Source organism: Micrasema longulum, unplaced genomic scaffold, assembly GCF_059751315.1.
Source record: "Micrasema longulum isolate JH-2025_06_02 unplaced genomic scaffold, ASM5975131v1 h1tg000133l, whole genome shotgun sequence".
NCBI classification, from domain to species: Eukaryota; Metazoa; Arthropoda; class Insecta; order Trichoptera; family Brachycentridae; genus Micrasema; species Micrasema longulum.
The window spans coordinates 593028-620187 of NW_028277339.1; the positions used below are offsets into that span (position 1 = coordinate 593028).

At 32.2% G+C, this 27160-nt stretch overlaps 1 protein-coding gene across 3 annotated transcripts in view; it reads right to left on the minus strand.

Annotated features, from left to right (window-relative positions):
* Nos (Nitric oxide synthase) overlaps positions 1–27160 on the minus strand; it is a 436979-nt gene that overhangs the window by 68817 nt on the left and 341002 nt on the right. For all 3 annotated transcript variants that reach the window (XM_088241938.1, XM_088241932.1, XM_088241947.1), the window contains 3 exons: positions 20853–21034; positions 19153–19267; positions 474–722 (listed from right to left, as the gene is read on the minus strand). In XM_088241938.1, coding sequence (XP_088098064.1) covers positions 474–722; positions 19153–19267; positions 20853–21034 — 546 coding nt within the window. The remainder of the gene's footprint in view (positions 1–473; positions 723–19152; positions 19268–20852; positions 21035–27160) is intronic.

A 27160-nucleotide genomic window follows, 5' to 3' on the forward strand; every position in this document is an offset into this window, starting at 1 on the left:
AACTTTGAATTTTCACTTTTGATTTTAACTTTAAATTTTAATTTTTAATTTAAATTCTTCATTTTTACTTACTTATATCTACTACCTGCATCTTATTAATTATTGTTGGTTGTGAATTTTTACTAAGAAATATAAATGTTCACGGAACCAGAGAGAGAGGGAGGAAAGTAAAGTTGGTGCTATACAATGTCTTCTCCCTTTTATGTGCTTTTTACATAATTTTGATATTTATTTGTATTTGAATTTTTTAAATTGAACAATTTCACCGTCTCCTGCATTCATAATAAATAAATGTGAAATCTGTACCTAAAATTTTTCTTTTGTACCTTTATTTATTTTTTAATTTTTTTATACGCCTTCACTCGTTTGCAAGTGATTATTTATAAAAAGACTGAATGATTTCCTTAATAAATTTATATAGTTTTATTTGTATTTAATGAGTCAAATGTTAATTTGATTGAATAAAACAATACCTGGGCATTGAAGGCGTGTCCGAAGATTATCCCAAGCTTCTTGGCATACTGTTCAGACTTGCCAGTCTCCGTAGCGTAGAGGATCGTGGCCTTGATGCGCCTGGACAGCGCTTTTCCGAACAGTTTCGACGTGAATTTGACGGCTCTTGCTATCTGCTTGAAGTGGAACTTCCTGCGAGGTTTCTTGGAGACAGAAGAACGGTCTCCTTCCTGCTCTTTGCGGAACTTATGAGTTTTCCAGGCGGGTTCCTATAAACACAGATAATAATTACAGTAAAAAAATCCATCGACTATGAGCTTAGATGATGGGTATGATCATTTTTCATAATTTTGCAATTGTACAGACGCAGACGGCAGGCGCGTGCGGTTAATATTATTGGTAGGGATGCTGACAAAAAATAATTATGTTTTAACATTTAGTGGGTGTGATAGTAGTCTAGAGGCGGTTCCTTAGTATGTGCATAAGTGCAGTGCACTGCCAAGTAAAAAATTTAAATAAATTAGTAATTTTATTGATAGTAAAACTATGTTATAAGTAGTTAGAAAAAAACAGGGATTTGCTGCAATATAATACACGTAAACATCATACTATTCAACACTAGCGCCAAAAGATCTAGCGAAATCGACTCTAGCGGACGATTTTATCATCTTGTCTACGCATACGCAATCGTCGCAGTACATATTCTGTTTTGCACAATCTTTTACCCTGAATTTGTAAGAAAGTTATCATATCTCCTAAAATCGTCATTTGAGCGAGACAGACAATGCTTCATACCGATGAATTGTGCGTTAGAGGGAGAAGATAATATACATATTCCGGGCATTGCCAACGCATGCGCAGATTTGAAGTTTGTTTGGAATGTCATTTTTATTAACATGCGTAATGATATGATATTAGTACGAATTAAGTACACTTTAACGTGCGGCAGGCCCTACTATGTATACATTTTATAAAGTTTTTTTTTTCAAATATTCATTTAACCTGTACATCTGTTTGTATTCGAAATAAATAAAATAAAATAAAAACAGGCCATGCCTTTGTGGGATTTTTCGTTTACTATTTTTACTGCTAACGTGTATTTCATTAATATGTATTTCATTGCTATGTAATTATCTTTTTTTTTTAATACTCTGTTTTTGCTTCTTATGTATATTGTAAGAAAAATAAAAAAACTACCATCAAGGCCAAGGTACCTTGATATAGGAAATACGTATTTAGGTAAGTAAATTGAAAATATTGTTTAAAATTGTATATTGCGTCCGCTCGAACATTTTCTGCGATGATTTTAGAAATATTTTTCCATTTTTTTACCATACTTAAAATTGTTAATTTAAAAAATACATGTTCTTATTTTCAAATATTTAAGGGATGCGCCGACTGAACGCGCTTGGCAGACATTAGTAAAAACAACTGATGTTTAATTGCAAAGTCCCGTTACAAAAATCATTTTCTATAATACATATTTTGAGTTTTTCCAAATTTTGTAAACAGTGACTGTATTACACTCCCTAGAGACTTATTTAGATAACCATATTACAACAGAGATAAAGAACATTTTTAATGAAGGAAATATTGAATTCTAGTCACCACGGGGCTTATGCCTTGTCATTGGCTATTTTATATCACTTATTTTTCTCCTCTGATTCTCTTGACGCGTGATTATAATTTATTTTTCAATAACATAGACATATTTAACTGCAGTAAACTCACTTTTAAAACCAAAATTAAAAAACTATTATATGAAAAAAATTATGTTTCTTTATATAAAAAAATAATATATTTTTACATTATAAATTTAAGTTGTTTCTATTCACTCATATCAAACACACACTTACCCTGTCCCTAAACCTACCCTCACACCCATATACAATCACCCACATATTCACATACCTACCAAAACCACACTCCACTTTTTTACACACGCATCCTCACACAAAAAAAAAACTCGCACACTTGCACTTTTATGAATTATATCTAACTGAACTGGATTTTTATATTTTTGGCTATATTTTATGTTTTTTTATAATGTTGTGTATATTTTTTTGTATTGCTGTTGTTTTTCTGAATAAACAAAATAAATAAAATATAGTACACACCGTGTAGCATTAATTATTTTACCTATATTTGAAAAATTTGCTAGCTAGATGAATCTTACTAACATCAATAACGATTTTAGCTCTTTTACTTTCCAAAAATCAACAGATGGAATAATTGGAGAAATATGGATCCTCCAACACAGGCAAAATAGTTATTTCTAGTATGTAAAGTGGTGACTCAAACAAACCAAAGGCAGGTCATAACCCTTGTAAATTCCTAGAATTCCATAAACTCTTCTCTAAAATGTTTTTCATTTATGTTGTAATATGTGTGTGTTATTTATGCGTGATTCCTAAATAATTTAAATAAAAATTTAAAATACGAGATTGCATTTTACTTGAAAAAAAAACTTTTATTGTTCTTTTATAAAGTTGATACATGTTGCTTGGTAACTTTTTCCTTTCCAGCGTCGATATAATGTAAGATGTTTTATTAACATATTAAAACAGAAATGAAGAACATTTAAGAGAAGGTAGTATAGAAGCCGAGGCATCTACAGGGCTTATGACCTGTCAATGATTGGTTTAAGTGGCCACTTTACACACTGTGTAACATTCACCATTCTGCCTATATTTGAACATCTATAGTCCTTCAATTCTTTCATCTGTTGATGTTTGTGAAGTTAAAGAGCTGAAACCTTTATTTATGCGGGTGAGATTCATCTAATTTAATTATTTCACCCACATACTAGGCAACGCCTGAAAATGTTATTTTTTCAATTTCTATACTTTTTCATGGACCAGGTGGATTTATCAACAATATTTAAGTTGGTCCAAATTTTTGTAGACAAGGACTGGATTTGACTCCCTGGGAAGCTGTTTATATTAACATATTACAACAGAGATGAAGAACAGAATATTGTTGTTAAGACGTTTTATTTAATTTTTGGATTAAGTTTCAGATTAACGGACCGTTTTCATTAAAACTGTACGTTTTAATTTTTTGTTTAAAAGAAAAAAAAAACTATTTACTCCTCTAGTACAAATAAAATATAAATATTTTTTTATGTTCACGGGAATTAATTCAGCTCTTATACAAAATTGTACAGGAAAATATTTTATTTTAACCAAAATTGTTAACAATAAAATAAAAACTGTATACTAAATATGTGTATTTATTTAACACCACGATGTTACATAGTGAACTAGCATTACGCTGTGATGATTTTGGTGCCGACGGCAAATTCATATTAGAACCAATTAAGTTGGGATAAGTTGATAATATACGGTAACTGGTTTCCACTATACGGCAAGGAAGATTCCTCTGAATAATAGAGAATACTCTTTTGCATCACATCGTCTAATATTATATTTTATTACCAAATAATTGTTAAAAAAAAATGCTAAACATAATAATAATTTTGAAATCGTAAGAAAAAAAAAAAACAAATTAAGTGGCCACTTAAGACACTAACATTCACCATTCTGCCTATGTTCGAACATTCGTTCTTCTACAATTCCTCCATCTGTTGATTTTTGTGAAGTTAAAGAGCTAAAACTTTTATTGCTGCGACTGAAATTCATTTGACAGAATTATTTCACATACTAGACAACGCCTGAAAACAATTTTCCAACTTTTAAACTCCTTGGATCAGTTATCGCAACAATAATGTTAACATATTACAATAGAAATGAAGAACATTCAAGATAAGGTAATATAGAAGCCTTGGTCTAATGATTTTTTCGAAGTTTTACTCAAATGAAAAGGTGCATTATCTTGTTTAATATTCACTTCGATGGATTGTCTGGTAAGAAATCTCCTATTAATGTCCGCAATTAGAGTTAAAGGGTAGTTTCCTGATTTAAAAAAAAATTCAGTACCGTCTATAGTGTGTATAACACCTCCTTTTAACAAGCATTCCCAAACCATGATTTATTTATTTTTTTATATTTTTTTTTTTTTTGCACCACAACAGGCCAGGAGGCCTAATTACAGTGGTGAATTACATCACAGAGCACCCAGGATTGAGAAAATCACATTTTTAATTTTTGTGTTCTCACCGGGAATCGAACCCGGAACCTTCCGTGCGTGAGTCAAGCGTCTTGACCACTACACCACGGAGGCCGCCTATATGAATAAATAAAACACAACAATATTTTGAGTTTGTCCAAATTTTCGTAGCCATGGACTGGATTCCTCTTTTAATATTTCAACTCCCTGAAGCGAGACGTACTGATGTTTGGAAAGCATTAGTGATAGATGCTGATGAAGATTTCTCATCGTTTGATGATATTCCAATAGTTAACTTGATAAAAACAATATTTTGAGTTTGTCCAAATTTTTGTAGACAAGGACTGGATTCAACTCCTTGGGGAGCTGTTTATATTAACATATTACAACACAGATGAAGAACATTAAAGAAAATGTTATGTAGAATTATAGGCATCTACAGGGCTTATGACCTGTCATTGGATGGTTTAAGTTAGCTTTACACACTGTGTAACATTCACCATCCTGCCCATATTTGAACATCTATATTCCTTCAACTCTTTCATCTATTGATGTTTGTGAAGTTAAAGAGCTGTAACTTTTATTTATGCTGGTGAGATTTGCCCAATTGAATTATTCCTTTTCCTAGATTTCTATATTACCTTCTCTAAAATGTTCTTCATCTCTGTCGTAATGTGTTAATGTTAAAACCTCCCCAGGGAGTTGAATCCAGTCCTTGTCTACAAAAATTTGCACAAACTCAAAATATTGTCAGTGAATTTGTTTTTCGGATGCTTTTAGGGTATCGATTACAATTAAATTTTAATGCCGACAAAATCAGCGTTTATTTTTATTTAGCACTATTCAAATACCTATTTATCAAAATACTCTGTTACCGCATGCCCTTAGAATTTATGTAATCCGAAACACAGAAATAATATTGTAAATATAAATATCTAATTTAAACTAAATGCAGTAATCAATATCAAATTCGACAGTGCTAATTTAATCAATATATGAGTTTATACTCAAATCTAGCAATAGCAAAGCATAGCCATTGATATATTTAACACGCCCCTTAATTTATTTAAAAATAAATTCAAACGAATTATTTTTGGCTGTGGGACGATCCCACTTGCTATTAAATGATGCTCACACTTACTCCCACATACACACAAACACACCTATACACTTACTCTCAAAAATACATACATAAACACACCCTTTTGTTGTACCACAATTTACTATGTATGATTTTTATTTAGAAAATTCGCTTATCTGTCCTTAAATCGTACTTTTTTATGTTATTACATCATTGTCGACTGTTTGTTTCTGTTAAATAAATAAATAAATAGCCGGGTTCAGCTTGTAAACCATGAAACTTAGAAATTCATCGAATACGCGAATCACGAGAAGGAATATTACTTTGTTTTATATACGAGTCTCCGTAATAGAATTTGCAGGATAATTTTTATGTTCCAGAGTTCAGATCAAGAATACGAGAAATAAGATGGCGGAGAGACGAGAAATATTAATAGAGTTCACAACTGCAGTACCAAGATTTGTAAATCATAACACCTCCTCGGAGATGAACTAATGTTATAAGATTTGAGACGCTGAAATTAGTTTCAAAACTTTGTAAATTCGTACCCCGTATAATAAACCTTGTTAGGGCATGTTTACGTAACGTTATTTGTTAAAAGTTTGAAACAGATTTTCACATTAGCTGAATGATGTTTTCACAAACTTATTTAATTTCGTTAGGAAGAGCTGGCAGAACAATACATTTACTCATTGCGCTTGTGTAATATCCATGAATAAGCGCATGGTATGACATCGCACGGCGTACGCATTTTGAAAATAATCTCCGTCTATCTCGCAAGCACTCAGACGCGCTTATGAGCGTGACGGAGACAACTGCTTTGTTTGTTGCTAATGATATGGTAATAAAATGTACAAAGGTGCTCCCGAGATTTTCAATTATAGCTTTCGAGTTTAAAAAAGAGCACATACAAAACGGCTCGTAGTTGGCATCACTTTATTTTGACGTCACGCGTTATGACCGCCAACGGCGCTTTTATTAAACATATTGTACAAGTTTTGCGCCAAACGTCATACGTGCCGTTTGTCCCACAGATCGCGAAACAACTCGCTTTTGGAAAATTAAAAATATGCATATTTTAAACCTTCATAGAAAATTTGTTAGGAATAAAATATTAGTGCAGTTACCATTGTATTTTTTTGTTATTTAGTTACGAAAATATTTAAAAAACGAGTAAAGATCCTATTATGTCGCGCGAGTATTACTGCGATGAGATGTTGAAGAACTGCACTTGGACTACATGCTGGAACTGTGTGACTGACGCTGACTGGCTGAACTAGCTGAATTGAACTGAACTGTACTGCTCGTTGACTGTGTCCTGTGGTCTCTTTATAGGCCACGTTCTATTGTTCTTCATATCTCCATGGTAGGAACGATGTTTTTGTACTGCAAGACGTTTATATCGTATTTCGTAGAATGTAATGTATTGAATTCAATAGAAAACGCTGACTTGCTTCATCGGTAGTCGCACTATAATTTCAGGTAAAATTATAAATATTTTCACCGCTAAAGCGCGTGTGTGTATCATCGATTAATGGACTTACAATGAAAGCACCCTCCCCTTTCCCAAAACTGTTCATAAAAACTTGAGTCTTTCTTCAGTTTTGTATATTCACTATCAATTTTCGAAAACTAACTAAGCGAAAATTTAATTTTTCTTTATAATCAAACCGCTGAAATTAACAAAACAAAGAAACATTAAAAGCTTTCATTGTACCCCTCACCGCAGTATTGTCAATTTGTGATCAATCAAATACATACAGTCAGTACAATCACCTTTTCCTAATTTCTCAGTATGACTGTGAAGGAATACAGTGTAAGTTCCAAATTGAAATCGCGGCCGCATGCTCCAGATTACGTTTCAGAAAGGAAGAAGAACGCAGTAATACAAACAAATCAAAAAATGACATAAAACCCAAATATATATAGGAAACATTAGAAGAATTTGCCTTATACAACATGCGCTCAAGCAACACAAGAAAATCAAAACGCATACCAAGCACATAAGTACATCGAATTATCAAGACACTACTGGCAAAGTCCTAACACAGATTCTTACATGATCCTTATCAAACTCAGGCGAAATTACCTCTCGTCAAAACACTGATCCCTCACAAAAAAACCCTAATCTTCCTAATACCAACAGTAGGAACAATCTTGTGCAAATACCTTAATCGTCCTCATAACCTCTTAGACCTTAGACCAGACAAAATGGGTCATAGAGCATGGTCAATTGACTATAAACCCCATATATATACATGTACAGAGGCAGCCGGCTCTATTCATTCGGGTTTTGCCTTCCAGTCGGTCACACGTCTTTGCTATGCTAATTGTATTGAACTCTCCAATATAGTTGTTTGGCAAAATATTAGAATTTATATCATTTATCAAAGTATATATAAAAATGTAATTGCCTAGCTTGGAACGGGGTATGTACCCTTGTTAGCTGGGCAAAGTGAATATGGAATTGTATTTTGATAAAAAGTGTGAATAAATAAATATAGATCGAACATAAAATTGTGATCACTTGTGCATGGAGTATTTAAGGGTCCAGATAAAGGATTTCATAGCAATGCAAAAAAAAATAACACTACACAAAACCCTTATACCATCTAAGCATTCATCCAATACATTACGCACTAAAACAACGAAGGAAAAACAATTCGCATTCCATAGAACAAAAATATATCAAATTATCGATACAATTGCCGAAATCATAACATATTATTTTAAGTGCAACTGAATTATTGTTATTGATTATTAAAAACGGTAAAATATTTTCACAATAAATAATGCTCATTTAGTAACACTTGTACATAATTTGCTCTGTGGATTGCAGATTATTTAACGTTGAAACATTTTGACAATTACGTGGTATTATTGTAAACGTATGTAACAAATTTGATTTTAAACAATAAGTTAGTTATGCTAATATTGTACTTACGATACTTTTATTTAAACTCATATTGAATAACTTTAGTAGCAAGTTTATTTTAAACTGGGAAACTCGGAAGTTGAAATTAACGTAGGAAAGAAAACTTTTCGTTGTTAAAAATACATCATATTATTAGTTTGCTTCAACTGGAAAACTAAGTTTGTTACCAAAACATTTAAAAAACAAAACATTTAAAAACTGAAAAAAACATTTCAAAAACCGTTGAAATTAAAAACGTTTTTAGTATTGTCAAATATTTGTAGAAAAATTCAGTATTCTGAATATTATGTTATATTTTAAATAATATTGTCATCATTAGGGGAGCATAAGGTACAGTGGATCAATTTTTTCAAACCCCCGTGACTCTGAAGTTTATTCTTAAATTCTGGTCTTGATAAAATTGAAAACAGCATTCATAGTCTTCAAAGCAATTGTTTTGATTTGCTATTGTATAAATTATTTAATAAGACACTGCTGCGAGTTATTGCATAGATTTATATACTATTAAGCGTGTTGTCAAGATGTTGATTGAAATATTTGTTCATGTATTTTTTTTTTATCTTATCATCGGCCTCGTGGTGTAAAGGTCAGCGCGTTTTCCTACCATGCAAAAGGTCTCGGGTTCGATTCTCGATAAAGTTTATATGGAATATTTATGTAAAAGGGTGTTTTCACACTAGAATATTTCATAGTCCCTGGACCTAAAGCGTAAAACTGATCATCTTACCTTTATTTAAAAATTATCAAGGAACGCTACGATTGGTGTATCAATACAGTGCCCTATGCAGGTGCGAAAAGGGAATTATGATGATGATGATGATTATTTGATAATGTACATGCTTCCACTTTCCATTATGTTGTATCCCAATTCAACACAGGGCTCTTGGCCTCATAGAGTAAGGGATACGTTATTTTATATTTTTGTAATGTATATGTATTCTTTTCATTGGTTTGAGGCAATCGGTCCATTGCGACCCTGAAGTGGGCCACTGTGGATCAACTTTTAGGCTTTAGCGGGTCATACTTGAATACACTGAATTATTTATTTATTTATTTATGCTTAATTAAGTTAGTTCATAACAACTTTGGAACTAATATAAACTTTTAATAACAGAACAATTTTTTTATTAAAATTTTTCAATAACAGATTTTTCCAAATTAATTTGAAAAATTTTGGCCTCTTTTATATCCTTTATTTCTTCAGGCAACTCATTGTACAGCTTTAATCTCTTGTACAATGAGTTTTGAGATTCTGCTTTTCTCCTCATTGGTAATCTTATCTTTTTTTATCCCTTGTTTCATATCTATAACATTGTTGGTTAAATTTTGTTATTAATATTATTTTATTCATCCCCTTAATTATTTAATGTGTAAACATTGCTACATTATATTTAATTTGCTGCTTTACTGTGAGCAAGCCAATTTCTTATTGCATATTCTTTCCACATTAGAATAAATATTTCTTTTGAGTATAATTCTCATCGCCTTATTTTGAAGAATTTGTGTATTTTTAATTTCTCCTTCATTACATAAAAAAGAATGAAAGAACAGTAACTAATACTTTAAAAATAAAATACAAAGTGCTCGTTTTAGTAATAATCCGTCTGTTTTTTGTTGTTACTTTGAAGAAAAAAAATCACTTAATTTTTTTTTAGTTTAGAGTTTATTAGGGGAATCGGTTTGCAATAATAGACTTTACATCTTAATGCTTTTCCCTCCTTCTTTGGACCTGTTTTTGGTAATGAACGAAACTGGAAATGACTTACAAATTATCACTTGTATAAAAAAAGGGATCTACAGTGAACCAAGATGAAATGATTCACTGTAACCCAATGACAATTTCCGTAAATACTAAAAATAAAATAACAATCTTCTCCCGCATCAAACTCAAAATAAACTTACATACGAGTATAAACAAAACATTAACCAATAAAGTGGAATATCAAACCTTTCAAATTTACCATCTATGCTTAAATGAAACATTTAAATACACGTAAAAAAATAGTTTTATCCTAACGTATTGACCAAAGCGCCGTTGCAAGTCCTCGAGCTTGGATGTCGTGAAGGTAACAAGTGTGGCAGAAGTTATTGAAAACTATCCAATGTAACCCGTAATCCACTCTTACCCATGCTCCCCTATATTGCATAGCTATTCATTTTATCAACAATGTTTTGCGTATGTTCAAATGCTAGTAGACTGGCTGGATTTCCTCCCTAAGGAGTTATTCATATTTAAATTTGTTGCAACAGAGAGGGAAAACATTTTTGAAAAGGGAATATGGAATCTAGGCATTTACAGGGCTTTTGACCTGTAATTGGCTGGTTTAAGTAGCCACTTTACACACTTTGTAACATTCACCATTCTGCTTATGTTTGAACATCAAAATTTCAAAAGTCACAAAAAATCACAAAAGTCAACAGATGGAAGAGTTGAGGAAATTTGGATGTTCGAACATTGGCAGAATAGTGAATGTTACACAATGTTTAACGTGGCCACTTAAACCAGCCAATGACAGATCACAAGCCGTGTAAATGCCTAGACTTCCATATTCCTTCTCAGGAATGTTTTCCCCCTCTGTTGCAACAAATTTTAATATTTCATTGTGTCATATAATATGCCTATCAATATAAACTGTTGAGGATAAGGAAGTCTGGTCATTTACTAGAACAGTGAAAGTTACACAGTGTGTAAAGTGATCAAGTGCATAGAAGGCCAGACTGGATTGGACAGAAATGTCAGTAACTGGTTTCACTTAAATGCTTTACATACTGTGTAATATTCACCATTCTGCTTATGTTTAAATATCCACATTTGATCAACTTATCCATCTGTCGATTTTTGCGACGAGAGTTAATTTAAACACTTTGTTTTTCTTTTGGGCTTGATAGGTTTGAATCGTTTTTTGTTGATAGATTTCTGAATCAGGGCGTTTTTGAAACGGGTAAAATAAATAAAGTACAAACTGTTACAGAATAGCTGGTCGAGGGGTGACGACGACTATGGTTTCCCCGATCAGATAGATTTCTCACGGTCTACTAACAATCTAATAAACTAACGCACCCTGTCCCCTTCAGAATTGAACAAAATAGATTGAGGGTAAAGACAAATTGATTATGTACTGAGGTACACTAAAGGTGATAGAGTCATTGAAAGTAGTAAATGTAAATTCTAAAAAAACGTTACTTTTTTGTAAAAAAAAATATAAAAATAAGCAACAAAATTAACCGTTCATTAATTTTTTTTTTTTTTGGCAATATGCGGATCTGAAAAGAGCCCACAAGACCTCTAAAACGGATCCTGGTAAGTGGGTGAGGCTTCCAATGTTGACTTTTGTGAAATAAAAGATCTGAAACCTTTAGTGATGAAGTAAAGATTCATTTGGGTGAATTATTTAACCTATTAAGCAACGCCTAAATGCTCTTATAAATTTTTGGGTTTCTTCAGTAACAATATTTTGAGTAGTTACAAATGTTCATGAAAATGAGTGAATTTCGCTTTAACAGTAATTTAATTTAATTTTTGTATTCATCTATCTTTTTTATTCCCTTCAGTTTGATTTTATCTTTTATTAGTCATTTAAAAAATATTATCATTAGGTTAACACGTTGTTTGAGTATGTCCAAATGCTTGCAGACTGGCTGGATTTTCTCCCCTAGGGAGTTATTCATGTTTAAATTTATTTAAACAGAGGGGGCAACATTGTTGATAAGCGAATATGGAAGTTTAGGCATTTACAGAGCTTATGGCCTGTCGTTGGCTGATTTAAGTGGCCACTTTACACACTGTGTAACATTCACATAATAAAGGTTTCAGCTCCTTTACTTCACAAAAGTCAACCGATGGAAGAGTTGAGGAAATGTGGATGTTTAAACATGGGCAGAATGGTGAATGTTACACAGTGTGTAAAGTGGCCACTTAAACCAGCCAATGTCAGATCATAACCCCTGTAAATTCCTAAAATTCCATATATCGACAATGTTTTCCCTCTCTGTTGAAATAAATCTAAAGGTTAACAAATCATAATAATTAATCTGAAAAATATTTTATTGGGAAATTAAAAAAAAAAGTTGTAATGTTATCAAAAGTTTATATTAGTTTTCAAGATGTTGTAAAGTAACTAAATAAAGCATAACTAATCAGTAATATATTTTTTTAAATGTATAAGCTTTAACTGCAAACTTTGTTTATCCTGAAAACTACGAAATGCATTTTTACAATGTTCTTATGAAATTTCTTAAGCAATTTATGAATAATTTATCTACAACTCTAAACCAAACAGAATAATCGATCTGAAAACTCTTTATCTTACTCAAACAGCCCTCAACCGAAATATGAATAATTTAAAAAGCCAGTTTGCGAACTTCACGGCGAGCCTTTTTTCATAATTCGAATCAAATTCACCCCGTGAACTCAACTGAGAGCGTTGGAAAAGTTTTCAGCTCGTGACGTCACAACTCTTTCAGCAACAAGTGTTCTGAAAGAGAACAGCGCACTGCCTGAAATAATTGAAAACTTTGAAAGGAACTCGTTCAACTATTTCAATAACATTTTCCATTGATTTGATATCTTTGCAAACTTACATGAAACCCTTAAAAATAATTTTACCATGTTATTTTAAACGCATTTCATACTGAAAACGTTTAAACATTATATTTAATCGGGTATATTTACATTTTTGCACCATAAAAACACTATCTTTACAACCAATCAGTAGCATATAACCCTTTCCTTACTGTGGCAAAAACATTCTCGCGTTACGATGCTGTGTAGTCAATACACAGATTTTCAGTCGGAAAAAAGAAATATCCAGAAGTATTTGCTGCAATTATTTAATGTGGAATATTCTAAATCCAATAACTTAAAACATGGAAAAACCATTAGTTTAGAGAGGTCCACCCTTAAAGAAGCGCTCGTGCAGCTACTAGCGTACTGCACTGGCAACATGATGATTCGCGCGAGTAACATATGAAATAGTCTCTCTCGTTCCTGAGTGTACGTGTAGTATCGAGAGTTAGACATAAGGAGTGTGTAAGACCATCGTATATTCTGTATTATTTTACCTCATACGCCGTGACATGCGACACATGGCTAAATTTTTGAATGTATTAGTGGTTTATCTCCGATTTTTGATAAAATGCTCTTTCTGTGCCGAATGAGTATTTATTTTCAATAAAAACATATTTTAACCAATACGTAGATGTTTAATTAATGAATACTGGAAATTTTAACCCAGAATTTATTATAAGTTACAACATAGATATAGATGCAATGTGTACTACCTACACATTGGCGGGAAAGGAGGGTTAAGCAACATAATATCGGCGGCAGTAATTTGATATGCTGTACGACAAAGGTAAAATCAAAAGAGAAAAGGGTTGTTTTTTTAAATAAAAAAATATTATGTGGGAGGGAAAAGATTCAAAATAAATTCTTCTGAGTTTTTCAGTAAATCAGAATACCAATCTTTAGACAGCCTTCATACTATATTTATGTAGGTAATTTGTAAATAAATTTGTATTTATAATTAAACTTGTAATTAATGTGCAATTTGTAAATAATAAAAATGCTTTATTTCCAATATAGCCCATTACAAGATATTTCATTGTGATGGTCACCCTACACCTAGTAAATACATACTCCTCCCTTCATCCTCTCCCCCTTTCATTTATTGTTTAACAAGTTTAAACATTTTTTTATTATAATCAGTGCTCGTTGGTTTTACCTTCTAATATACACACCCCATTTTGTACACAAGAATTGTTTATTTCTTTTACATAATGGGAAACGTTAATTTAAATTTATGTATTTGGTTAATGTAAAAAATCGTATTGAGTTGTAATATTGTATTTTTATTTGTTATTAATATGTAAAAAAAAAACAAAAAAATAGCATCCGTTCTGTCAGAATATTGCTTTCATAATTTTGTGCAACTACCGTGGTGAAGATGAAGAGCGGGATTTGGATTTTAGTTCAATAAGTGTCCTGACGAAGATCGGATACGTATTAAAACCTTTTAACTGAAAAATTAGGAAGTGATTATTTACAAATATTAACTAACAGTTATGAGTTAAATTTCCTTTTAAAAATAATGCAATTGAAAACCAACGTTCAAAACTCTTTTTTATTTCCTGTGTACAGATTTAGAGTTAATGAAAATATCTTGTTTTAAGAAATGTAATAACAACATTAAAGAGAAACAAATGAATTAAAAACTGTTATTTACGAAAGAAAATTGTTTGTGACACCTTTTATAATACATTTAACCAAAGTAAAAAGTATTTTTTTCAGGGCTTGAAGGATATACATAATTACATCACAGTTCAGAAGAAATTTCTAAGGTATCTTCAGAAAGTACAGATACTATCCTTGATTTTAACCGCCAGACTTCATACTGGGAATGCTTATCTACAGAAGTTTGGAGAAAATGAGAAATGCATGTTTGCCTACACATTTTTATCGATTGATGCGTGGTATTACGATCAACTTAGGTGCAATAGAGAGTATTTTTCTATTTGTTCCTAATGACTTTATTGGCGCGGAGGTTTAGGCTGTTATATCTTTTTGCTTGTAGAACCAGACTGCCATGAGCCAATACTCAATCGTATCTCTTCGGATATCGAAATCTTTCGTGTTACTGAATTTAAATAAAATTTAAAGAAAATAGCTTCCTTTTACCCTTATTTCTGTGAATTTTAATTTTTAGCATTTAAACAGTACTGCTATTTTTATTTCGTGTTATGTATGCCTTGAATATATTTTTTGTAATTTACAAAAACGAATTAAATAAATAAATTAAAAAATACCACAATACAAATCGAGATATTTTAATTTATTTTATTTTATTTTATTTGGGAAACCAACCATACATATTTTTATAGTAAACAAACAGATATAGTGTATAAACTCAGAACTAATAACAGATTTCCATAAAGTATACAAAGTAAGTAAAGAAAATATGTTACATATTAAATAAATACAAATAAGTTTATACATATAAAAATATTATTTTTATGTACTCGTAAATATTTTTCAATAAGCAATTTTTTTTTTTAAAGAAGAGTAAGTTATTATTAATTGGGTGGGATTAGGACAAGGATGCTTGAAGAGAGGATAAGGGGGGGAAGAGAGATGTATATTTTTATTATTATAATGTCTACCAAGTTACATAATGCGTTTTTAGTGTAATTTTTTAATCTGAGAGTGATGTTTGTGTAATCTATGTCTTTAAATTTTATATTGTACACTAAAAAATTCCTACGAAAAAAAGCATTTTTAACATACGATGTTTAACTTATTGGTACATGAAACAGGTTGTACCGTTTACAAATCCTGGCTGGTACATGTATTGTTATTAAACTAAGTAGTTCTGTACAGTCAACTATTCCTGTCATAATTTTGTGGAGCAGTAGTTGGTTTGTAATATCATGATATTGATTGCGTCATAGGTATTTAAATTTTAGTAGGTGTCTTTGTTTTTACAAGACATTCCCGCGTTCCTCCGAATTAAACTTCACTGAGATTCCCCGGGTAACATAAGGCCGAGTTTGCTGCGTGTTGTGGACCGGAATGGGACTCTCACAGAGCCGGGGAATAATATGCAGCAACAATTTCTTAAGAGTGATACTTTTCACCCTTTAGTTTGGTTCAGTCCAAACTTATAAATAGGCGGGGTAATGAAAGGCCTCAAAACTGGTATTCCTCTTTTAATATTTCAACTCCCTGAAGCGAGACGTACTGATGTTTGGAAAGCATTAGTGATAGATGCTAATGAAGATTTCTCATCATTTGATGATATTCCAATAGTTAACTTGATAAGAACAATATTTTAAGCTTGTCCAAATTTTTGTAGACAAGGACTGGATTCAACTCCTTGGGGAGCTGTTTATATTAACATATTACAACAGAGACAAAGAACATTTAAGAAAAGGTAATATAAAAGTCTAGGCATCTACAGGGTTTATGACCTGTCAATGGCTGGTATAAGTGGCCCCTTTTTAAATTTCTATACCGGTTTATGAAAAAGTAAAGAAATTGAAGAAATAATTTTTTCAGGCGTTGCCTAGTATGTAGGTGAAATAATTCAATTAGATGAGTCTCACCCACACAAATAAAGGTTTCAGCTCTTTAACTTCACAAACATCAACAGATGAAAGAATTGAAGGTATATAGATGTTTAAATATGGGCAGAATGGTGAATGTTACACATTTTATAAAGTGGCCACTTAAACCAGCCATTGACAGGTCATAAGCCCTGTAGAAGCCTAGACTTCTATATTACCTTCTCTTAAATGTTTTTCGTCTGTGTTGTAATATGTTAACTTGCTAAGAAATTGATTTCTGCTTTACCTTTTGTGATTTTTCTTAATTCATAAATATTATACACATATCAACTACGTAGTTAAAGTGTATTTGTTAACATCCATTTTCTTTTAGCAGTATTCGTACAAAATAAATATTATTTGTTGTATATCAGATATATTTATGAGTATCGATATTTGTCGAATATTTAAATACTTGACATGATATTTTCGAACTCTGATTTATCTTTAGGTGCCTAATATGGCTAGAACATTTACTAATGCCTTGAAAACAGTCGAAGTCTTTACATGAATCTGACGTCATTTCGTTTATTCTAAAGGACCGTCAAAGAAAGCGTCAAGAGTCAACCTCTTTCCTCAATATGTAATCAGGTTTCATTTTGAAAATTATCATAAGCCACTGATTAAATTCGCTTATGTCAACAATAGAAGGTGGGGTGTTCGATTTTCTACCCAAACATTTGTAACCCTTTGTCCACAATTAACATGGATAGTTTGAACTTTGGTATATAATACATTTAGCATTTTAAGCCATACTTAAACTATTTGCAGTTAAATACCTTAAGGCACTATAGCCAAATGATTGCCCTATAAGTTCATTTACATTCAAATTTCTAATTAATAAAAAAAATTTTTTTCTTTATAAACGCCTTACTCGACACACCCGTGTCGAGTAAGGCGTTAACATTTTAAAAAATCTCTTTGCTTTAAATAATATATACTCAAATATAAATCTACATAATATATATGTACACACACATATAATTACATAAATTAAAATAATAATTTGGCAGATTTAAGCCGAACATAAGGCCACTGCACTGCCATGAGCCTTATTTTTTTATAAAAACGGTTTTTATTTTTTAAATAAAAATAAATATTTTCGCTCTTATGATTTACCCAAAGATTTTATTTTTATGGCCGTTTACAACGAGTTGTAAATAACTCACTATTAGAAAATGGGAATCACGTTGGGGTAGAGTGGGATTTGAACCACGGATCTTTGAGCCGTGAGTCTTAGACGCTGGCCACGGGACCACAACCCAATTCAGACCCGATATCACAGAAAAGTAATAAATAGATAGGTACGAAATTAAAATTGATCATCGATATACCTATAAAAATAGTAACATAAATACATGCCTTGAAAAAACTTAAGAAAAATTATGAACCTAAGCTAAAACGAGAAAAAAGCACTGCGTGGTAGTTATGCTTTCTGCATAACTACGTCCAACTGGTCCAAGAAAAAGTTTTAAAACTTGAAAATTATTTTCAGGCGTTGCCTAGTACGTGAAATAATTCGATCAGATGAACCTTTGCACAACAATAAAGGTTTCAGCTCCTTTACATCACTAAAGTCAACAGATAGAAGAATCGAAGAAATACGGATGTACAAACATAGGCAAATTGGTGAATATTACACAGTGTGTAAAGTGGCCACTTAAACCAGCCAATGGCAGGTCGTAAGCTCTGTTAATGCCTTGACTACCACATTCCCTTCTCTAAAATGTTCTCCATCTCTGTTGTTATTACATTTTGTAATGATTCAAAATACGTTTTTGGTCCTGACTGGATAGGAATTTTTCGTGTTTTGACAAAACCATTTAAATTCCTGTAGCTCAATCACAAATAACTATCGACGTGCTAATAAGCGACGTGACAACAATTTTTCACCGTGGTTGTTTATCGTATTCACGATCACAATAGAACATCTGCGAACACCTAATATTAAATGTTAAAATATTTAGGTTTCGCGATGTATAATCCTGCTGCGCAATCACATATTTGAATTCCACCGGTGTAAATATAGAAAATATTCCAAAACTGCTATTTTTATTTATTTATTCATTATTTATCACGCTATTTTTTGCATTTACCCGGCGGTTGGCAAGCCAAATGTCAAGATAAGCAGTCGCTATAGTAATAGTTTATAATTCAATTCTCAGTTGTTTGTATTATATACTCCTTACTATTTTGCAAATGCAATATATTGTTTAATTTTTTATAGTCAACGCCGATTTTTCGCCAATGAACTGTATTTATTTACGAGGAAAACAAAAAACAAACCGACACGAGCGTTGACTCAGAGATTACACACGCGTTGACTTATGACTGCGATAACATTAGCATGTTCATTGTGATCGCTCTAATGCTTAGTATTTTTTTAAGCACGTCGATAGTTATTTGTGATTGAGCTTTTGGCATATTAAAGAGTTTTAGTTATAACAGCCAGACGAATATTATAATTTTTTTTTCGTGGATTTGATTTTGTATTAAAACAAGGTCATAACTTTACCTGGTACTCGTATGATGGCTTCAGATAATAAAGCGCCATTTCCTGATGAAAGACGGGTGTGACAGAAGCAGACATTGGGGGCACAACCCACACCCAATCGCTTGGGCAACCAGATCTGTGGAAACAATATTAATACATACAATAATTAAGGGTATTCCTTGAAAAAAGACATATAATACATGCATCATAATTCCCTTCAGCACCTAATTATGCAAAGGGCGTTGCATTGGTATACCAATCACAGCGTACTTTTTTTATTTTTTTTACATGAAGGTAAGAAGATCAGTCTTACGCTTCAGGTACCAGTCCAGGGACTGTGAAATATTCTAGTGTAAAAACAACTTTAAAAAAAAGAATATTTCATGCCAACCACGTCGGGAATCGAACCCGAAACCTCTTGCATGGTAGGCAAACGCCCAGACCACTACACCACGAAACCAACACGTGTATATGACAAGATTAAATTATTTTAAAAGTCTGGCTGACCACACAACCTAAGATGTAAATTTTGCAGAAAATCGTTTGAATTCTGTTAAAAAATTATGAAGAATCACTTAATTAATTTTTGTTAAAACTTTAAAAAATATTTGTTTTTTTCTTTCGAATTCGAATTTTCGTGATTTTTATTATCTGGCTGACAACACACCCTAAAATATACTTTTTGCAGAAAACCGCCAGATCTAATATTGAATGAAACGTCATGCAATCTCAGAATGTATGAGACGACATTTATTTTTATGACGCATTGACATCATTATATTTTCAGAAGGCTATTACAGCTATTCGTCGACTGCGATCAGTTCCAGAAAACAGGTCGTAAGTCGATCTGGTCGTAAGTCGGATCATGCAATACTTTTTTTGCACATACAGTTACTTACGCTGAGTGATCATATTATTATACCACGAAAATAAAATAGCGTGTCACTGTCATTCATCAGGTTTCTATATTATTTTGGGTTAGTCTGTGGTTGAATAATCATTACCTTACTTAGAAATCTCGATTTTTTGTATTTAGCGCAGGCGGACAAATGATCGCGGTGGTTGTAAAGTTGAACAGTCGTAAGTTGCATAGGTCGTAAGTCGACGAGTAGCTGTGTTACAGTTTGTTTGTATGAAAGCAGCCTGGCTGTTTTAAGTAGAACATAAAATTGACCTATCTGAACTTAATAAAACCAAAATCTATTTTCTTCAAAATTATGGACATGACTACTTTCTGCATAACTACGTTCAATTGGTCAAGTAATTTAATGTTACTTTGAATGTTTGTTTTCCTCCCTTTTGCACCCAGTGGTGCATATGGCACTTTATTGGTAATCCAAATGCAGCGTAATTAAATCATCTGTTACATGAAGGTAGAGTGATTAGTCTAACGTTTCTACTGCCAGTCTAGGATTAATAAAACACTGCAGTTAAAAAAACTTAAACTTCATGTTTATACTGCCAGGAATTGAACCCAGGAACTAAAAAATGTTAGGCAAATGTCTCAATCACTACACAACAATAATAACTTAATTACCCAATTTAGGATTTTTATCTGAGAATATCCATCGAGTTAAAAGCACTCGTCCAGAACTCTGGTTCTATTTAAAACACAGAACTGCATTTTTTATCCGCCTGGATGCAAAGACAACATTCAAATCAATTCAATAAATAAATATTTAATATAATATAAATAGTATTTTAACGGTACGAACGCCTACCTGAGTTTGCACTCGTTGTCCAGGTGCTTCATGAAGGACTCGGAGGCGGTGTGGTGGTCCACAATGGTGACGGTCTTCTGCTGGAAGCTGTGCAGAACAGCCACGTTGGCCTCCACCAGAGCCCGGTCCCTCCACAAAGACACTGACGTACTGGTGTCGAGCCCCATGAGAATGGCTATTTTCTAAATGAGAAAATAAAATATTCTTATCATTTATAGCTTAACATATTACATATAGAATATTTAAAAAAAGGGTTTGGCATTAACAGGGCTTATGACCTGTCATTTTTGGTTTGTGAGGACACTTTACACACTGTGTAACTTTCATTATTCTGTTATTTGGACATACATATTTCTTTAAATTTTTCAATTGATAATTTTTGCATGTAAGTGAAATAGCTAGTATATACATTGGTGAAATAGTTTGGCCAGATGAATTTCAACGTCATTAATAAAGGTTTCAGCTCCTTACTTCACAAAAATCAACAGTATTGCTTGGCCCTCCCTGGTCGGGAATCGAACCCGGGACGTCGTGAATGCTAACCACATAATCATGTGCCTAATTTTAATTTGAATCATTTTCAATTTATTCTTTTTAATGACACCTAATACTTCATGCCCATAGTACGATTTTTTTTAATGAACGCTTAACGTTTGGGCAACAAATAAATCTATTTTTCATTAAACCTGTAACAATACATTTATTTAAATTTATCCTAAGTTCAATATCTAAGTTTTTCAAATATGTATAAATCATCAAATAAGCTCTCAGTGTCTGGCGAGGGTTTCTGAGCATATATTTGTCAGTCATACCTAAACCAGACCATTAACCCAACTCCAATGAATCGCGGGGATGGGCACCTTTTAATTCACTAGACCGAAGTGTTCAGGTGGCTAAATTCGGATGAAGACCCAATATTGCGGGGTATGTAGCGATCCCTTTGACATCACTACGGATGAAGACCTCAATTGCTGTGATGGGGTATATGAAGTGCATTAGAAGGGCGGAACAGGCGGAAGGGGCACAAATCTTATCTCAGACCACCCGACATACGAGGGTTGGCTGAAAACTAATGCACACATTCTTGTATAACTTAAACAAAATGACTTTAAAAAGTGCGCCAGGTGGCATGTGAAAGTAACATTCCTCCCCTATACGCATGCGCAGATTTGAAGGCGTTGCGTAATCCAGAGTATTTTGAGAAGCGAAAGTGTGGCGACGAGATCTAGTGCTATGTAAAAACAAATTAAATAGCGTGCTTTTATTAAAATATAAGTTTAAAAAAACTTGACCTTGTTGAGCCTTGCTATATGTTTTCGTTCGTGTTCTACAAGCATGTGTGCGCATTATCTTTCAACTGACCCTCGTTTTTTTGGCTATGGGCTCTTGGAAGACACTGGTGTTGGGGAAGACGTTGTGTTGAAGATGGCAGCCGAGGAACAATAGTCCCCATTTACGGTTTTGGCGTCAGGTGGCAACCGGCCGTTAAAAACCAACCAAACAATAAATATCTTAGTTCGACTTGTAGACTAGGAGGAGAGACCCCAAATAAATTGGACATCCAGCCAAGAGGAGGAAAAATCTTCTTGAATAAACGCAACTAAACTAAAACAAGAAATAATTTATTACGACAAATTTCTTGTTATGAGATTTTCCGCTTTTTCAAACTTGTGTGATTTCTTCTCTCTGAATGGAAGAAAAACTACTTGGATACAGCATTTTCATCTGGGAAAATACACGACAAATTGGTAGTATTAATATTAATATGTAGTTGGAAAGACACCCTCATAACTGTTGATAGGTGTAACCGAATGTGTCGCGGTGACTTGACGAAAATCATTTCCTTCACAACACAAAGCTTTACGAAGTTCTATTTTGATAGAACGATGACTCGAAAGGTTTCTATATGACTCCCTTGCGTGGAATTATGCTCAAGAGTCGTAGATTACACTCGTATAACTTGATGAAAGTCGAACATATATTATAATGATATATTGTTTAAGGTATTGCTTACGCAATATTATCATTCGTTTAATGACACAAAATACGAAACTCACTTAAGCATAAATATTTACTTTTTAAAATAATTTTAATACTAAAATTTATCACTGATTTAAGTCTACTTAAAATTGTTTATTTTATTTTTTAACACAATGACAAAAAAATTAACTTAATACGTTCAATAAAATAAATTAAACCACATTGTTTTGAACCACTTTTTTTCTAAGCTATACAAGCTTCATTGTCAAAGTATTCTTAACTAATAAATTCTATCCCATTTCATAGATAAATCAGTGTTATGATACACATATTGAACTAATAAATCAGGTTTTTTTAAGCTTAATTTGAGATGGATACGCTCAAAACAAATACAATATGGTATTTTATTTTTTAAGAAATATAATGGACTAAATATCTACACTTTACTATGAAGAGAGGACTATTATGGTGAAGGTGTATAGTGACATTTGCACGCTAGTGTAATAAGTGTCTTGACAATGTGACGGATACGTCTTGGATTCGGTAGACATAGAAAAGTCAGCAAATTGTTGTATATGTCGATGGACCTTACTTATAAACCTGGTATAAAGTTGCACCTAGGCATAGTGGTAGAATGAGAATGAGAATACCATCCTTATTGAACCACTGTTAAAAATGTATATTCCCATCCTCTAAGTTACTGAGTTTATGAGTAAGGCCCATTATATTATAAATTGATGCATTTATTTTTATCGTTGTTAAATACCTATTTATAATATTTTCACTTTTTAAGTCTTGTTTTTTTACACATAATGCACGAGAAATATTGAATCCTTTGTAAAATAGGAAGGTGTTAACATAAGTTGTGTCCGATTTTCAGTGCTCAAAGTAAAACAAAATGATAAAGGTTATATTTTGTCAATCGAAAGAATGTTATCTATTTTATAAGACGTGTTGGCTTTTGCGTAACATTTATTATTTTATTTTGTTACAAGTCTTTAAAGTGCAATTTCAAGTAAACAAAGGAGAACATTTTTGACACCTCTTGCTCTTCGCGTTAGATAAAGGGAATAAAGCTGCAAAGCTACTTGCGATTTTTACGCAGTGTACGGTGAAGATGCAATGAATTATTGACTAATTTATTGTAAAAGAATAAAGGAAAAAATATGATTCGATTCAGGTAGCAGTAGAGGAACAGTTAAATATTGAAGTTTTGAATTTACCGTCGATCCTAGCAGCAATCAAACCCGGGACCTCTAGAACAGGTAGGTTTATTTGCTAACAACTAAACTACGATACCGATTTGTCCCTACTCAATTTCCTATTTCAGATTTTTTACCTGAGAGCATCCATTGAGATGAAAACGCTCGTCCAGGATTCTGGCTCTCTTTGACACACAGAACTAACTGTATTCTTCAACCGCCTGGATATGGAATACAAATATTTACTAACATTTATTAAGGAAAAACATCTCTTTTTTGCAATCTCTAACGAATTTTGGCATGTGTTGCGTATTGTTATTTGCTATTTCTTTATTTATTTATTACTGTGGATGAATTAAATTATTATAAATTATCTCAGAGTTTACTTTAAAAAATATTTACATTTCAAAACACATTATCAATACGTACAAAAAAAAACGTTTATCGGAATATGAAGAAATGTAATAGATATGAAAAGTAGTGTACTTATCTTTAAAACAATCATATGTCAACACATAAATTTCTGTTCTACCATTCTTTTTTTATGAAACGAAGGTAAAATAAAAAATGTACAAATTCTTTAAAATAAGGGGATGAGGATTATATTCAAAATAAATATGTTTTTAAATGTAAAAGGATGCACAAAAAAATTGGCTTGTTTACAGAAAAGCATTAAATAAAATGTAATGTAGCAATTTTTATGCATAAAATAATTTTAAGGGGATAAATAAATTAAACAATCTAATCAAATTTAACCAACAATGTCCTTCATATGAAATTATTGATAAATAAATATAAGCGTTGTGTTCTCCTCATTACCAATGAGGAGAACAACACAGTCTTAAAACTCACTGTGCAAGGGATTGAAGCTGTACAATAAGTTATCTAAAGAAATAAACGAAATATAATGTATTGAAATATTTAAAATTAATTTGATAAAATATCAATATTATGTATCTTTTTTGGGTGATACCGTGTATGTTGGATTTGATCCGACGTTTCGGCTACCATTGCAGGAGCCATCTTCAGGGAAAACTGTGTGTTTTATAGAGAAATGTATGTGTTTATGTACTAGTAATTTGTACCGTGTCACAGTCAGCAGTAGGCACATTTCTAGTTTTGTAGGAAAGAATAATTATGTTTATGTACTAGTAATTTGTACTGTGTCGCAGCCGGGAGTAGGCACATTTCTATTCTTTGTTTCGCCTTTGAACCAAAAATTCTACACAAACCTAGTAATTATAGTGCACGAATAATAAAAGAGGCAATTGAAATACACAGACATCCAAATAATATAAACAGAGACGACGGGCTGAAATTAAATTCAACATGGTTCCCAGCACTACGTATGACAAAAACGAATAGAAATGTGCCTATTGCCGGCTGCGACACAGTACAAATTACTATTACATAAACATAATTATTCTTTCCTACAAAACTAGAAATGTGCCTACTGCTGACTGTGACACGGTACAAATTACTAGTACATAAACACATACACACAGTTTTCCCTGAAGATGGCTCCTGCAATGGTAGCCGAAACGTCGGATCAAATCCAACATTCACGGTATCACCCAAAAAAGATACATAATATTGATAACAGTGACCGTGAAAACCTTCGCACCTATTTGATAAAATATGTTCTTGAGAAATTTTGATAAATATCGTAATGTAATTAAAAATTTATAAAAGTTCTTAAGATGTTATGAACTAACTTGATACAGCATAAATATTTCTAATCGAATTGTTAAAAGGAAACGCGGTCCGATTTTTCTTCATACAAATGTATTCCCGTATTTTTTCCCTGGATTGTGGCAATAGAGCAATGATTATTTTATACACTTTGGATATTTACCATTGGCATGTCTCTATCGTTTTGCTTTCTTGATAAATATTTCTTAGGAGAGCTAGGACCATCCAAAAAAAAATAAAAGCACCCAGTTTTATTTCTCGGCTTTTGACGTATGGTTTACACATATGATAAATAATTTGAGAAATGGAAAAGGTATCGACACAGAAAACTTATTTTAATGCTTTTAAAAAATAAAAAACATTCAAATCGTTAACATTTTGAGGTGCCAAAAACGGGACAACGAACCGTCGATTTTAGTAAGACATATTCATTCCAACGCCGACGTGCAGTTGTCTTTTAGGGCATTATCGGGGAGGCATTTGCAATAAAGTGACAATAAAAAAACTGTACCTAAAAGAAGCACTTACACACTTCTGGTCAAACAATAAGGAGAGGTCTCAGCAAAATGTCCGTACGAGGTTTTCCTAGAGCATAAATTATGTCATACCCAAAACCCGTACGACTTTTGCTCGGAGACATCTCTCATTTATGGCACCGAGAGTGTTCAATATTTTGGATGAACGTATTAAGCTCTGAAGGACAAAAATTATTTTCAAGAACGGAGTTAAGGACTGGATTTTCTTTAGTGGAAGGGATTTGAGTAGGAAACTCCTTGATGATTTTCCGAATGCTTGAGTTTACTGTTTGCCATATTGATGTGCCATATATATGTTTTATTAATATTTTTCAAATTATGTTTATGTTTCTAATCCTATATTTATAGTGATATACTCATGTGTCTGTGACATATAATTGTACGTCCCATCTCAACACAGGACTTTTAGTCCTATGGAGTTGGGACTTATTGTCTCAAATAATGTACAATAAATGTATGTAAATAAATAAGTAAATAAACAAATGTTTAAACACCTCCTTTTACGGGCAACGCAATATTTGCTAAATAACATATTCTGTTAGTTTGTAAATAACGTAACTACATTTTATACGGAAGTGGTATTGGGTCTATTTTTAAAAGTGTAACTAGGTTGTCATATGTTGAAATTATCCCAATCAAGTGTAAAATAATTGAGCTGCTAAGGTTCAGCGAATTTCTAGTATAAGATATTTCAACAGTATCCCCAAAACATAACACCTTTGGACCATTTCAAAATCTAATCATAGATATTGAACAAAAGCTCGTCTACTATGTTTCTCGTTATTTATGTAAGAGAATAATATTAATTTATTTATACACATTAACATTTTTTTAAATTTAAACAAAAAATAATATTAATCAGTTAATTATTCATTTTATTTTAACAAATAATTATCTC